An 11,315-nucleotide genomic window follows, 5' to 3' on the forward strand; every position below is an offset into this window, starting at 1 on the left:
TACATTAATAATGAGGGTTATAACATTAGTTTGTTAGCATATTCAAACAGGAGTGTGAATGCTTTTGTTGAACATACTTGGTTGTTCTACATTTTAGGCAGCTTGGATTAATTAGAAAAAAGTCAGTTGCACCAGCAAATGGAAATCTAGGAAGAAGCAAATCCAGTAAGTATTGTGCTTCATTTCTTTACATTTTGTATCCTTGCACTTTTAACACTGATAAACCATAAGGTCACCCTTTGTTTTGCAGAGCAGTTGTTTGACTACTTAATTGTCATTGATTTTGAGTCAACATGTTGGAATGATGGGAAACGCCACCGGAGCCAAGAAATAAGTAAGTCTGGACTGCCAGTGGCCAAAGCTATCCCAAGAGGAGTCACTAATAGATATAAAGTAGTCAGCAATTAGTTTAAAGGAAATAAGATACCCTATGAATTGGTAGTTTACTATAAAACCTGACTTGACAAAAAAAGAACAAAAGTCTAACATCTAAAAGTATATAAAATTATTTTAGAATTTCATACAAAATCTCAATTGTATAGTGACAGAAAAAATACCTTTGCTAAAAGAAATACATTTTAACTTCCATATGGTTTTAATATTTAATTGTAGAAATATATTCAAGAGTTTTAAATAGATACAACTTTAATATTCTGATTTAGTCTTTGGTACAATTTTATTATAACTATTATATCACACTGCTTTGGTCATTTTAATATGCTTTTACTGAACTAGTGACTAATAATGCTATATGATGGTTAAATATGTTTAATTTAGAATGATGACAGCATTAATTTAACAATTATGTATTCAAGTGTCAATTGAATTTTTCGTGTAGTTGAATTTCCAGCAGTATTGCTGAACACATCAACTGGGGAGATTGAATCTGAGTTCCATGCTTATGTTCAGCCTCAAGAACATCCGATTCTTTCTGAATTTTGCATGGAATTGACAGGCATAAAACAGGTATGCCCTTTTCTTTTCCCTACCTCTCTTCTCACCCTGCCCCCCCCACACCAAGAAAGTGTAATGCAAATATTAAAATTCGGAAATCAGGGGCATGTGGGTGGCTCTGCTGCCTGAGTGGCTGGCTCTTGATTTCAGCTCAAGTCATGATCTAGAGGTCCTGGGATCGAACCCCGCATCGGGCTCCAACTTCAGTGGGGAGTCTGCTTTAAGAGTTTCTCTCCCTCTCCTCACCCTGCACATGCTCTCTCTCCCTCTCTCTCTAAAAATAAATAAATCCTTAAAAAAATAAATAAATAAAATTCAGAAATCAGTTTTTAAAAGAAAATAAAAAGTATATACCATTTGAAATTAGATTTATGTACTGTTAGAAATAATGTTCCCTCCAGAGCTCTGTTGGAATCTTTAAAAATTAGATAGAATAGTGTTGTAAAAATGAATATCAAACTTATTTCATGGAAATTAAATTAATTTCATGGAAATCACTCAGGATTTAATTACTATGTTTCTGTGTGATTTTAGCTAGAGCAGCCTAATTTTTCTTATCTTGCAGAGTTCTTATCATTATATTATCTCTCTTCCATGTGTTTTAGCATCTTTTTCTAAATTCTGGCAGTCAGAAGCCCTTTTTTTTTTTTTTTAAGGTTTTATTTATTTGCAAGAGACACAGAGAGAGAGAGAGAGAGAGAGAAAACGAGCTGGGGGGAGGGGCAAAGGGAGACCCAGGGGAGCAAGGAGCCCAATGTGGGACTTGATCCCAGGACCCTGGATTATGACCAGTGCCAAATGCATATGCTTAACCAACTGAGCCACCCAGGTGCCCAGACCTCTTCTTTTTTACATGCCTCTATAGTGCTTAATTTTGTGCTAATGATGTATTCAGTAATTATGGAATTTGATTGTTAAATTCAGATTTTGTGACTTTACTCAGGCTCAAGTAGATGAAGGAGTCCCCCTGAGGATTTGCTTATCTCAGTTCTGTAAATGGGTTCAGAAGATTCAGCAACAGAAGAAAATTATTTTTGCTACTGGGATTTCAGATCCGCCTAATTCTGAAGTAAAATTATGTGCATTTGTTACTTGGTCAGGTAAAAAACAAGTTGTATCTATCAAGCATAAATGAGTGGGATAACCACTGTGAATTCTTTATCTGTAGTAAGAATTGTACTTGTTAACCTCTTAGGACTTGAAAAGAAATCTCTGTGCCTAACAAATGTTAACCAAGGAAAATAAAATTTATTCATCTTTTTCAAATTTTACCATCCTGCGATACTTTAAAATTTTTTAAGACATAACCCTAAGAATTTTTCTAGATTGTACTTCTCTGTTCTTCTGCTTGAGGCAAAGATGATTTAGTGAAAACTCTTATGCTACTTTCTACAACCTTGAATTAAAAAGAGTCTTCATTCCACTCACATCCTTTGCTTTATACTTTCATATTAGGAAAAAATGGGCCGCTTAAGTCGATCTTTTGTATGCCTATGATACAGCGTTGCAATTAATAGTTGTTGATAGCAACGCTGTGCCATTGTTAGTCATATTTTTGGTTTTAGGTTTCTATAAGATATCTGTCATTTATATAAATATTACATTCTATGTGTTAGTAATTTCTAGAATGTTGAAAGCAGATAACCTTCTCCAGGCCTTGTAATTTGATACCTTACTCTTCTTTCTCAGATACTCAGAAAGTGTTTAATTGGGTGTTTAAGGAATCATTTTGAGACTTAGTTACCAACCTTATTTCTTAATAGTAAATTATGTAAAGTGAATAATTGTTAGATATTAACAGCAATTAAATCCTGTTTCATTTTATATAGTATATTGTTATAGTATATACAGTATAGTTTATATTCTTTATATAGTACATATTATACTTCAGTATATAGTATGTAATGATAGTATACTATATGCTCATAAAATGTATATAAATTTATATATATATAAATGTGTCATTTTAAAATTTAATTTATTTTTTAAGATTTTGTTTATTAAAAAATAAAAATTAAAAATTAAAAAAAGATTTTACTTATTTACTTGACAGAGATCACAAGTAGGCAGAGAGAGGAAGGGAAGCAGGCTCCCTGCTGAGCAGAAAGCCCAATGCAGGGCTCGATCCCAGGACCCTGGGATCCTGACCTGAGCCAAAGGCAGAGGCTTTAACCCACTGAGCCAGCAGGCGCCCCTAAATGTGTCATTTATATAAATATTATATTCTATGTGTTATTTCTTTCTAAATCTTACATAATATTTCAACCTTTTATTTATAAATGATTTATATTTATATTATATATTTTATATTGTATTATTTATATATTATATATTTATATTTATATCTTATTTATAAATATATTTATTATATTTATTTATCTTATATATTATATATTTATAGTATTAAATTTATATTTATAAATATAAAAACTGCTGGCATCATTGAATTTGTTCTATTTTAATATACTTAATGCAGACTGGGACCTGGGGGTTTGCCTGGAGTGTGAGTGTAAAAGAAAACAGCTGATAAAACCCATGTTCTTAAATTCTTGGATTGATCTCAGAGTAACTTACAAGGTAAGGGTCAAAAATGGGGTCATGGTCTCTTTCCTTCTATGGAAAAATGATTAAACTTCATCCCATGCAAGGGTATAGGTTACTATAAATAAAATTTTTTTAAACTTTAAACTTTAACATAAATACATTTTTTTAAAGATTTTATTTATTTATGTGACAGACAGAGATCACAAGTAGGCAGAGAGGCAGGGAGAGAGAGGGGGAAGCAGGCTCCCCACTGAGCAGAGAGCCCAATGTGGGGCTTGATCCCAGGACCCTGGAATCATGACCTGAGCCGAAGGCAGAGGCTTTAACACACTTAGCCACCCAGGCACCCCCACAAATACATTTCTTAAAGAATGTAAAAATGACAACAAAACAAGCATATTCCAAATCTAATAGAATGAAAAATTATGAATAGTAAGTGTTAATACATAGTTTTTCTAATAGTAACTTTTTTTGGATACATTTCTTTTATTCGGTTAGATTTTCTATAGAAGAAAACCAAAAGGACTGAGCGGCGCCCTGCAGGAAGTGGGAATAGAATTCTTAGGACGAGAACATTCTGGTTAGTATAAATTGAAAGTAATTTTATTATGTAAGTCTTCTTATTTCTATAGTCTTTCAGATGAATCTTGTATTTTTGGTGATGTTATTAATTAGGAGTATCCTTTCAGGCTAAAGAAGTTCCTAGTCTATACAATTCAAAGATGTCTGACTTCAAATTATACTACCATAATGTAGTATAAGACAAAGACTGCCATCTAGTGGCTTTCTGGTTGCTAAAAAGAATGAGAATTAGCTAAACCAGATGGAGATTAAACAAATGCCCAAATTAGTGAATTCGTGAAAAAACTGAATAAGACTGTTAGATTACTCACAAAGCATGGTTCGTACAGAATGTTGCTTGCATTTTTTTGAACTGCAACAAATTTTTATCTCCTCTGTAAATGTGGGAGATCTTGTCTTTTGTTGGTAAGCTTGCCACAGCATTTGCTAGTCCAATTTATCATAATTAAAATTAGTAGATGATCATAAAACTAATAGTATGTTCCAGTGTTAATTATGATTTCTTATTTTTGCTATATTTCTTTACACTGTTACTATTAAATTCAGTGTTTGTTATCTATTTCCTCAGGGTTGGATGATTCTCGGAATACTGCCCTGCTTGCTTGGAAAATGATCAGGGATGGTTGCTTAATGAAAATTACAAGGTCCTTGAACAAGGTTAGTGGTGTCTTTCCTCTTTATCCTGTCATCTCAAACTCCAGAAGTAATCGTAGGTTCATTGAAATATAGATATCATGTGTGGAATCCTTGATAAATCATTGAATGATGACATTTTTCTCTTTTGTCAAATCATATAATGTGTACTAAAGAGATTATGAATGCATAGCTTCTAAAGCTTTTGGGTTTGTCTGTGGAATCATAGGTTCCCACTAAGAAGACTTCCAGCGTTTTCACCAGAAATTTGAATACGAATCAAGTTGAAGAAAGGTCAGCCTGCAACAGTAGCATTCAGGGTCTGAGCATATATGATAGGGAGCTTAAAAATACAGTAAATTCTCATGAAAAAGTTCAAATGAGGTCAGTTGGTGTAAATTCTCCTATAAAGGTACAGCAAGACCACCTCCAACTAAAAAGCAATGTAAAAGCAGGTCTTCATAATGCCAAAAGCTATTTCTCTCTTTTTAATACAAAGTCCTCTACTTCTGTGGAGCAGTTGCCGTCTGCCAGCTTGAATACACCTATGCAGAAGCACATAAGAAACGAACACCTTGCATTTAGTACCAAATCTAAGTCTTCAGCAATTGGTTCAGAATTGGTACTTGTATCAACTACCATTTCATCTGTTAATCATGTTTCTGATACGGAAATGAGTTCTGCTCTTGATTGTTTACCTATGTTGGCTGACTGGGAGGATGTAGCTTTACTGCCAGCATCTCAGCCTGAGCAAAGTATAGATTGTATACCTTCCACTAGTGACTCAAACTTAGATACTTCATTTAATTCTATAGAAAGATTAATGGTTTTAAAAGAAGGCACAGAAGAAACCCCTCAAAAATCTGGGACCTCTAAGTCTGTCGTATATAAGAGTCCACATACTACTATTTATCATGTGGAGGAAGCCAAAGATCCAGATTCAGATGCTTCTGACTTTAAATTACCTGAATGCAAATCAAGTAGCTTCAACAGTGTTAATGCCACTATGTCTCATCCTTCAGTTTTGGGGAAATACCCCCACCCTTTAGGTAGTACTAAAAGGAATCTATCCAGTCCTCTATCTTTCCCGCCAGCAAAAAAACAGACCCTCACTGTTCATGAAGAAAAACCTACATCATCTGATGGCTCCCCAGTGAGAAATTGTTCCCGGAAGGTCCTCCCCTCTATCTTAGCTTCTATAGTTAACCTACAAGAGCCTTGGAAGAAGGGGAAAATGACACCTCCTTTATGTAAGTGTGGCCGAAGATCTAAGAGACTTGTTGTTTCTAATAATGGACCAAACCATGGAAAAGTCTTCTACTGTTGTCCAGTTGGGAAATACCAAGAAAACAGAAAGTGTTGTGGTTATTTCAAATGGGAAGAAACACTTCAAAAGGAAAGAGCCAACAGCAGAGTTCTGTCTCATTCTCCAAGGGGACTCACTTTTAGTTCCCCAAAAGTAAGCCATATATGTAACAGAAACGTAAATTTTTCTAAAAATTCATTGAGACTCAGACCTTCAATGAGGAATTGATAAACTTTCTCTACATTTAAACTATGCTTTTACTTTAATTTGACTTTTTGTGTGATAAAGAGAAAAAAGTATATAGGGCTACAAGTTATGGGGACTTAGCATATCTTGAGTTCTATAGACTATATTGGGGCTAGTATACACACACACACACACATGCATAAATACACACACACAGTAAATAGAGAAAAAAATCAATTTCACAGTCTTCTAATTTCATCAGTTATCTAACATGTGTCTTCCATTCATGTATGAATCCTGGTTGTTCCTTGAATTTCCAAACATCATGAGTATTCTGATAATAGTTGTATACTGTTTTATTTTTATATATTAACACTTGCCAAATTTATCATACTTTTTTGAAGAACCACAAATTAAATATTTTGTATACTTTATTGATTAGATACATGCAACGGTAGTATGATGTTCTTCTTTAGTTAGACCCTGAAATGAATTTAAACTATTTTTAAGTTACTTGAATAAAAATATGACTAATAAAAATCCCTAACCTGTTTTCAAGTAGATACTTAGACTTTGAGAATTATGGTCATCTTCTAACTGATATTTTTATTTTTCTAAAAACTTTTATAATAAGTTGTTTAGTTTTATTTCAAAACTTGAAGATTTGTTCTGATTTGTATATCAACGAGTCAGATGAATGATTCAACCAACAGGTCAGAAATTTGATTCAGATACTATATGCTTTAAAATTTTCTCAGCAATTGATGGCATTGTTTTCATATTGCCAAAATCATAAGAACATTGACACTAATGCAGAGGAATTTTATTCTAAATAAATGTTCTAAATATTTTATTTCAGAATTCAGCCTCTGATGTTATACCCACAAGATATTTTATTTTATTTTTTTAAAAGATTTTTTTTTAAGTACTCCACACCCAGTGTGGGGCTCAAAATTAGAACCCTGTTATCAAGAGTTGCATTCTCAACTGATTGAGCCAGCCAGGTGTCCCAACCACAAAATATTTTAAGTCAACAACTTATAAATATATTACCACATTTGTCATCACCTCCCTATACTCTTGTGGTTTGGACAGAATCTTTGTTTTATAGATACTGTGATAAATGATAGAACAGATTTAAATTGTTTCCCATTCTTTCTTCCTCAGTTCATTTCTTTTGATCTTCCCGCTGATAGTCTTTGGCAGCTCTTGAACAAATTCTACCTGTTGGGATCAAGGGAAAAAATTAGCCCAGAAGTTTTCATCTATAGAAAGTAAGTTATATAGCAGTTATTATCTCTAGGTGAAAGAATTAGGACACCCATTTGGGTCAGTTTTGGTAACAATCAGAAACGGAGATGGGTGTTATTGAGGAGATGTCGCTTAGTATTTAGAATTTACTACAAGTCCAGTAAGCCAAATGACCCAGCAAATTATGCCAAGAGTTTCATTTTAATCTCAAAGATTCTGATTCTTATCCATGTCATTAGTTCAGTTTGGAATATTTATTAAAAAAAATTTTTTTTAAAGCTGAAATTTGTCAGAATGCTAAGCAAATTGTCATCATAATTAGAATACCTACCTTTCTGGGATATTTGTAAGGTGCTGTAGTTTTTTTTACATGCTCCTGAATCTCCTTTTTTAGTTTTTCTTGATCATGTGACATGTAATCAGAGGCCAGAACAATAAAAGCCTTTACTACCTGCAAAAAATATTTGAAACAAAAGGAAGATGAGTGTATATTTTTATGTTTCTCTAACTGGGAATCTAAGTGCTTGCTGGGGTGGGCCAGAAGGCTTCATAGTGTTTAATCCCAGCTCTGTGCTCTTAAGTCAGCCAGTTTGAGTCTCATAACTTGTTCTGTAATACAAGAGAGTTTCTGGGACCTCTGCTGTGTTAATGATCTTAACGAATTAGAACTTTCTCATCTAACTACATCTTGAACTCTGCCCTCTGACCTGCTTCTGTTTCTGAGCTGTTTTTGCTCTTGACTTCTTACCTCATCTTTTATCTCCTTCAAGAAAATTTCCTTTTAGAAAAAAAAAATTTTCCTTTTAGGAACTCAACAATGCACTAAGCACAGACTTTTGGATAACATCTTAGCCTGGTCTAGCCTAGTTTCTAGATCCCTACCCTCATTGTGCCCCTTATAAAGATTATTCACACTGAGTTTGCTCTATCCTTGTTGAAGGGAACAGTTCATTCAAGCTGTGCACTCTTCATTCCAGAGGTACTTATGTTGATAATAAGGCTGTGAAAATTCTGACAGACACTTCGCTATTACTCCGACCAATTTACCTGACCTTGAGGAACAAGAGTAGAAAATGGTGGTGGTCTTGCCGTCTAATTGGCAGAAGACAGGGAGGACTTCATCACTTTATGCTCACAAATCCTGTTCTCAAAGTTCACTCTTCCTTGAAATGTTTTGGAAAATCCTGCCCTGCCCAGAGTGTTTAGACAATCTATCTATTATTTTATCATACCCATTTTTTGGTATTTCATAAAATGTTTTTGTGTTTATACTGGCTCTTCTGCTTTATCAATAAAAAATTTAACCTTGCTAGAGGTGACTCATTCAGAGGCAGATTATTTTAAGAACTAATGTTTGTAATTATTGGCTTGAATATTGATAACTTCTACACCTTGGATAACATCCACTGTATCTTTGTAAAATTTTTTTTAAGATTTATTTACTTATAGAGAAAGCACATCCATGCACCCAGGAGTTGTAGGAGGGGCAGAGGGAGAGAATCTCAAGCAAATCCCACACTTAGTGCAGAGCTCAACTTGGAGCTCAATCTCATGACCCTGAGATCATGACCTGACTTGAAATCAAGAGTTAGATACTCAACTGTCTAAGCCACCCAGGTGCCCCTATAAAAATCTTTATAAACCATTACAGAAGATCGTAAATTAATATGGAGTGCCCTAACATGATTAAGAGCATGAACTCTAAAGTCAGACAGTCCAGGTTCAAATCACACTCTGTTGTGTAATTCTGGGAATGTTAGGAAACCTCTCTGTGCTTGTTCCTTCTCCAAAAAGAGAGATTGTGAGGATTAAATACGGCCTATAGGGTGCCTGGGTGGTTCAGTGGGTTAAGCCGCTGCCTTCGGCTCAGGTCATGATCTCAGGGTCCTGGGATCAAGTCCCGCATCGGGCTCTCTGCTCAGCGGGGAGCCTGTTTCCTCCTCTCTCTCTGCCTGCCTCTCTGCCTACTTGTGATCTCTGTCTGTCAAATAAATAAATAAAATCTTTAAAAAATAAATAAATAAATAAATAAATACGGCCTATACAGGCCCTGTGTAGGGCTTAATAATACCTGGAACATCAGAAAAAGTCATCAGAAATATTAGGTATTAGTTGTAGTGGTATTAGAAGTACAAAAAAATTTTTTTAACTAAAATCCTTAAGTTGGCTTAAAAGCTTCTCTAAAATTCTCTGCAAAATGTTGCATTTTTATGTCTATAGTTGTGCCATTTAATATGGTAGCCAGTTGTAACTTTAAACTTAATTAAAATGAAATAAACATTTTCTCAATCATACCAGCCACATCTCAAGTACTTTATAGCCATGTGTATTGTATCAAATGGTGCAGATATAGAATATTTCCATCATTGCATAAGTCCAGTAGTGACCTATGGCCTTCAAATTACAAAGAACATTGTGATCCTACCCGTGGAGTTAAAAGTGAAAGGATAAACTTCAGTAATCACAGAATCAATTCGCTGATCTATGGAATATTGGAGGCCTTGCTTGGCAAAGGAGACCTGAAGAATAGCACGGAATCTTTAAACCCAAAGTACCCTCTGACCAGTAAGAGAGCTTTCAGGCGTATATATGACTCTTGATCTCAGGGTCATGAGATGAAGCCTCTCACTGGGCATAGAGCTTATTTAAAAAAAAAAAAAAAAGGGGGAATGAGCTTTTAGGACTATCTTATTCACAGCTTATTTCCTGAATCTTCCACCCATCCATGTACCCAGCCTACTTCTGGTTGCCTTAGTTGCTATCTTTTTTTTTTTTTTTAAGATTTTATTTATTATTTGACAGAGAGAGATTACAAATTGGCAGAGAGACAGGCGGCGGGGGGTGCAGGGGGAGGCAGGCTCCCCGCTAAGCAGAGAGCCCGATGCGGGGCTCAATCCCAGGACCCCGAGACCATGACCTGAGCAGAAGGCAGAGGCTTAACCCACTGAGCCACCCAGGCGCCCCCTTCGTTGCTATCTTTGACCTTCCTTCCACCCCCTGATATCTGATGCCGGCCTAGCCTCCTCAGCTACACGAGAGACCATGGTGGTCTGGGTAATAATACCATCTAGCTGCTATCTGGCATCCTATCCTGCTGTGAGCCTGGGTTGTTGGCCTTCACATCATCTCTCTAGGGAAAGGATACAAATTCCTTATATATATTTTCAGTCTTATTCATAGCAGTTCTTTGTGACCAGCGTATTTACTAATGAGTGTCTGACTTGGAGTTAAGTCAGTCATTTGGGGAATTCTGTTTCAGTGAACTGCTGAAAAGTATGAAAAGTAGACTGCCAACAAATTATAAAGTGGAGATGAATTTTTTTTTTTTTTTACCTCCCCCCTGGTGGGGTCTGGGCTGCTGACAACAGCAGCCTCTACAACTGCAGGATGCTCAACCAGGGCACTTTCCACCTCAAATGGTCCAATTCTGTAACTGGGAAATAAAACATATAAAGGTGAGCAGCAGATTTACTCCAGAACACCAATGATCAGTTAATGTAGACATATACACAGATGAAAAATTACCCAGAGGACAATATGATATCATCTGCTCTTGCAACAAACCAGAAATAGCCATCTTCATCCACATAGCCCCTGTCCCCAGTGATGTAGAAATTGCCTCTTAGTGTTGAAGCTGTTTTTGTAGGATTATCCTGTGAAACAAATAGCATTCTGTTAGTATTACTGTGAATGTGATTCTTCTGTTCAGCTGGATTTTTAAATGTTCAAGGGAGGGGGGGAAATGGTCTCTTTGAGAAGACTGGGAATGAAGAGGTGGCAGCACATGAAATAAAGATGAAATTCCATTGCTGAGCTAGCCCAGTCAAAGAAAGGTCAACTGTAGTTACAAAGACTAGGC

General features: G+C 35.4%; 2 protein-coding genes and 1 long non-coding RNA gene across 11 annotated transcripts in view; 1 reads left to right on the forward strand and 2 right to left on the reverse strand.

The window, feature by feature from the left end:
- Positions 1-11,315, forward strand: part of ERI2 (ERI1 exoribonuclease family member 2) — a 50,918-nt gene that overhangs the window by 1,573 nt on the left and 38,030 nt on the right. For 2 of the 5 annotated variants that reach the window (XM_082714824.1, XM_082714825.1), the window contains 8 exons: positions 98-165; positions 251-334; positions 839-966; positions 1,898-2,054; positions 3,431-3,531; positions 3,997-4,078; positions 4,649-4,737; positions 4,943-8,768. In XM_082714824.1, coding sequence (XP_082570950.1) covers positions 98-165; positions 251-334; positions 839-966; positions 1,898-2,054; positions 3,431-3,531; positions 3,997-4,078; positions 4,649-4,737; positions 4,943-6,247 — 2,014 coding nt within the window. In that variant the 3' untranslated portion in view covers positions 6,248-8,768. Of the gene's footprint in view, positions 1-97; positions 166-250; positions 335-838; positions 967-1,897; positions 2,055-3,430; positions 3,532-3,996; positions 4,079-4,648; positions 4,738-4,942; positions 8,769-11,315 lie in introns of those variants that run through there. The other 3 variants (XM_082714827.1, XM_082714826.1, XM_082714828.1) reach the window with 3 other exon arrangements.
- ACSM3 (acyl-CoA synthetase medium chain family member 3) overlaps positions 6,544-11,315 on the reverse strand; it is a 53,062-nt gene continuing 48,290 nt past the window's right edge. For all 5 annotated transcript variants that reach the window (XM_082714830.1, XM_082714831.1, XM_082714832.1 and 2 more), the window contains 4 exons: positions 10,982-11,109; positions 10,790-10,889; positions 7,784-7,907; positions 6,544-7,425 (listed from right to left, as the gene is read on the reverse strand). In XM_082714830.1, the coding sequence (XP_082570956.1) occupies positions 7,343-7,425; positions 7,784-7,907; positions 10,790-10,889; positions 10,982-11,109 (435 nt within the window). In that variant the 3' untranslated portion in view covers positions 6,544-7,342. The remainder of the gene's footprint in view (positions 7,426-7,783; positions 7,908-10,789; positions 10,890-10,981; positions 11,110-11,315) is intronic.
- Positions 7,948-10,781, reverse strand: LOC309855034. Its single transcript, XR_014306575.1, has 2 exons — positions 9,496-10,781; positions 7,948-9,275 (listed from the first exon to the last, which is right to left on the reverse strand). It is a non-coding gene; the product is annotated as an uncharacterized lncRNA (long non-coding RNA).

The sequence above is a fragment of the Mustela nivalis genome, assembly GCF_964662115.1.
Source record: "Mustela nivalis genome assembly, chromosome: 19".
Lineage (NCBI taxonomy): Eukaryota > Metazoa > Chordata > Mammalia > Carnivora > Mustelidae > Mustela > Mustela nivalis.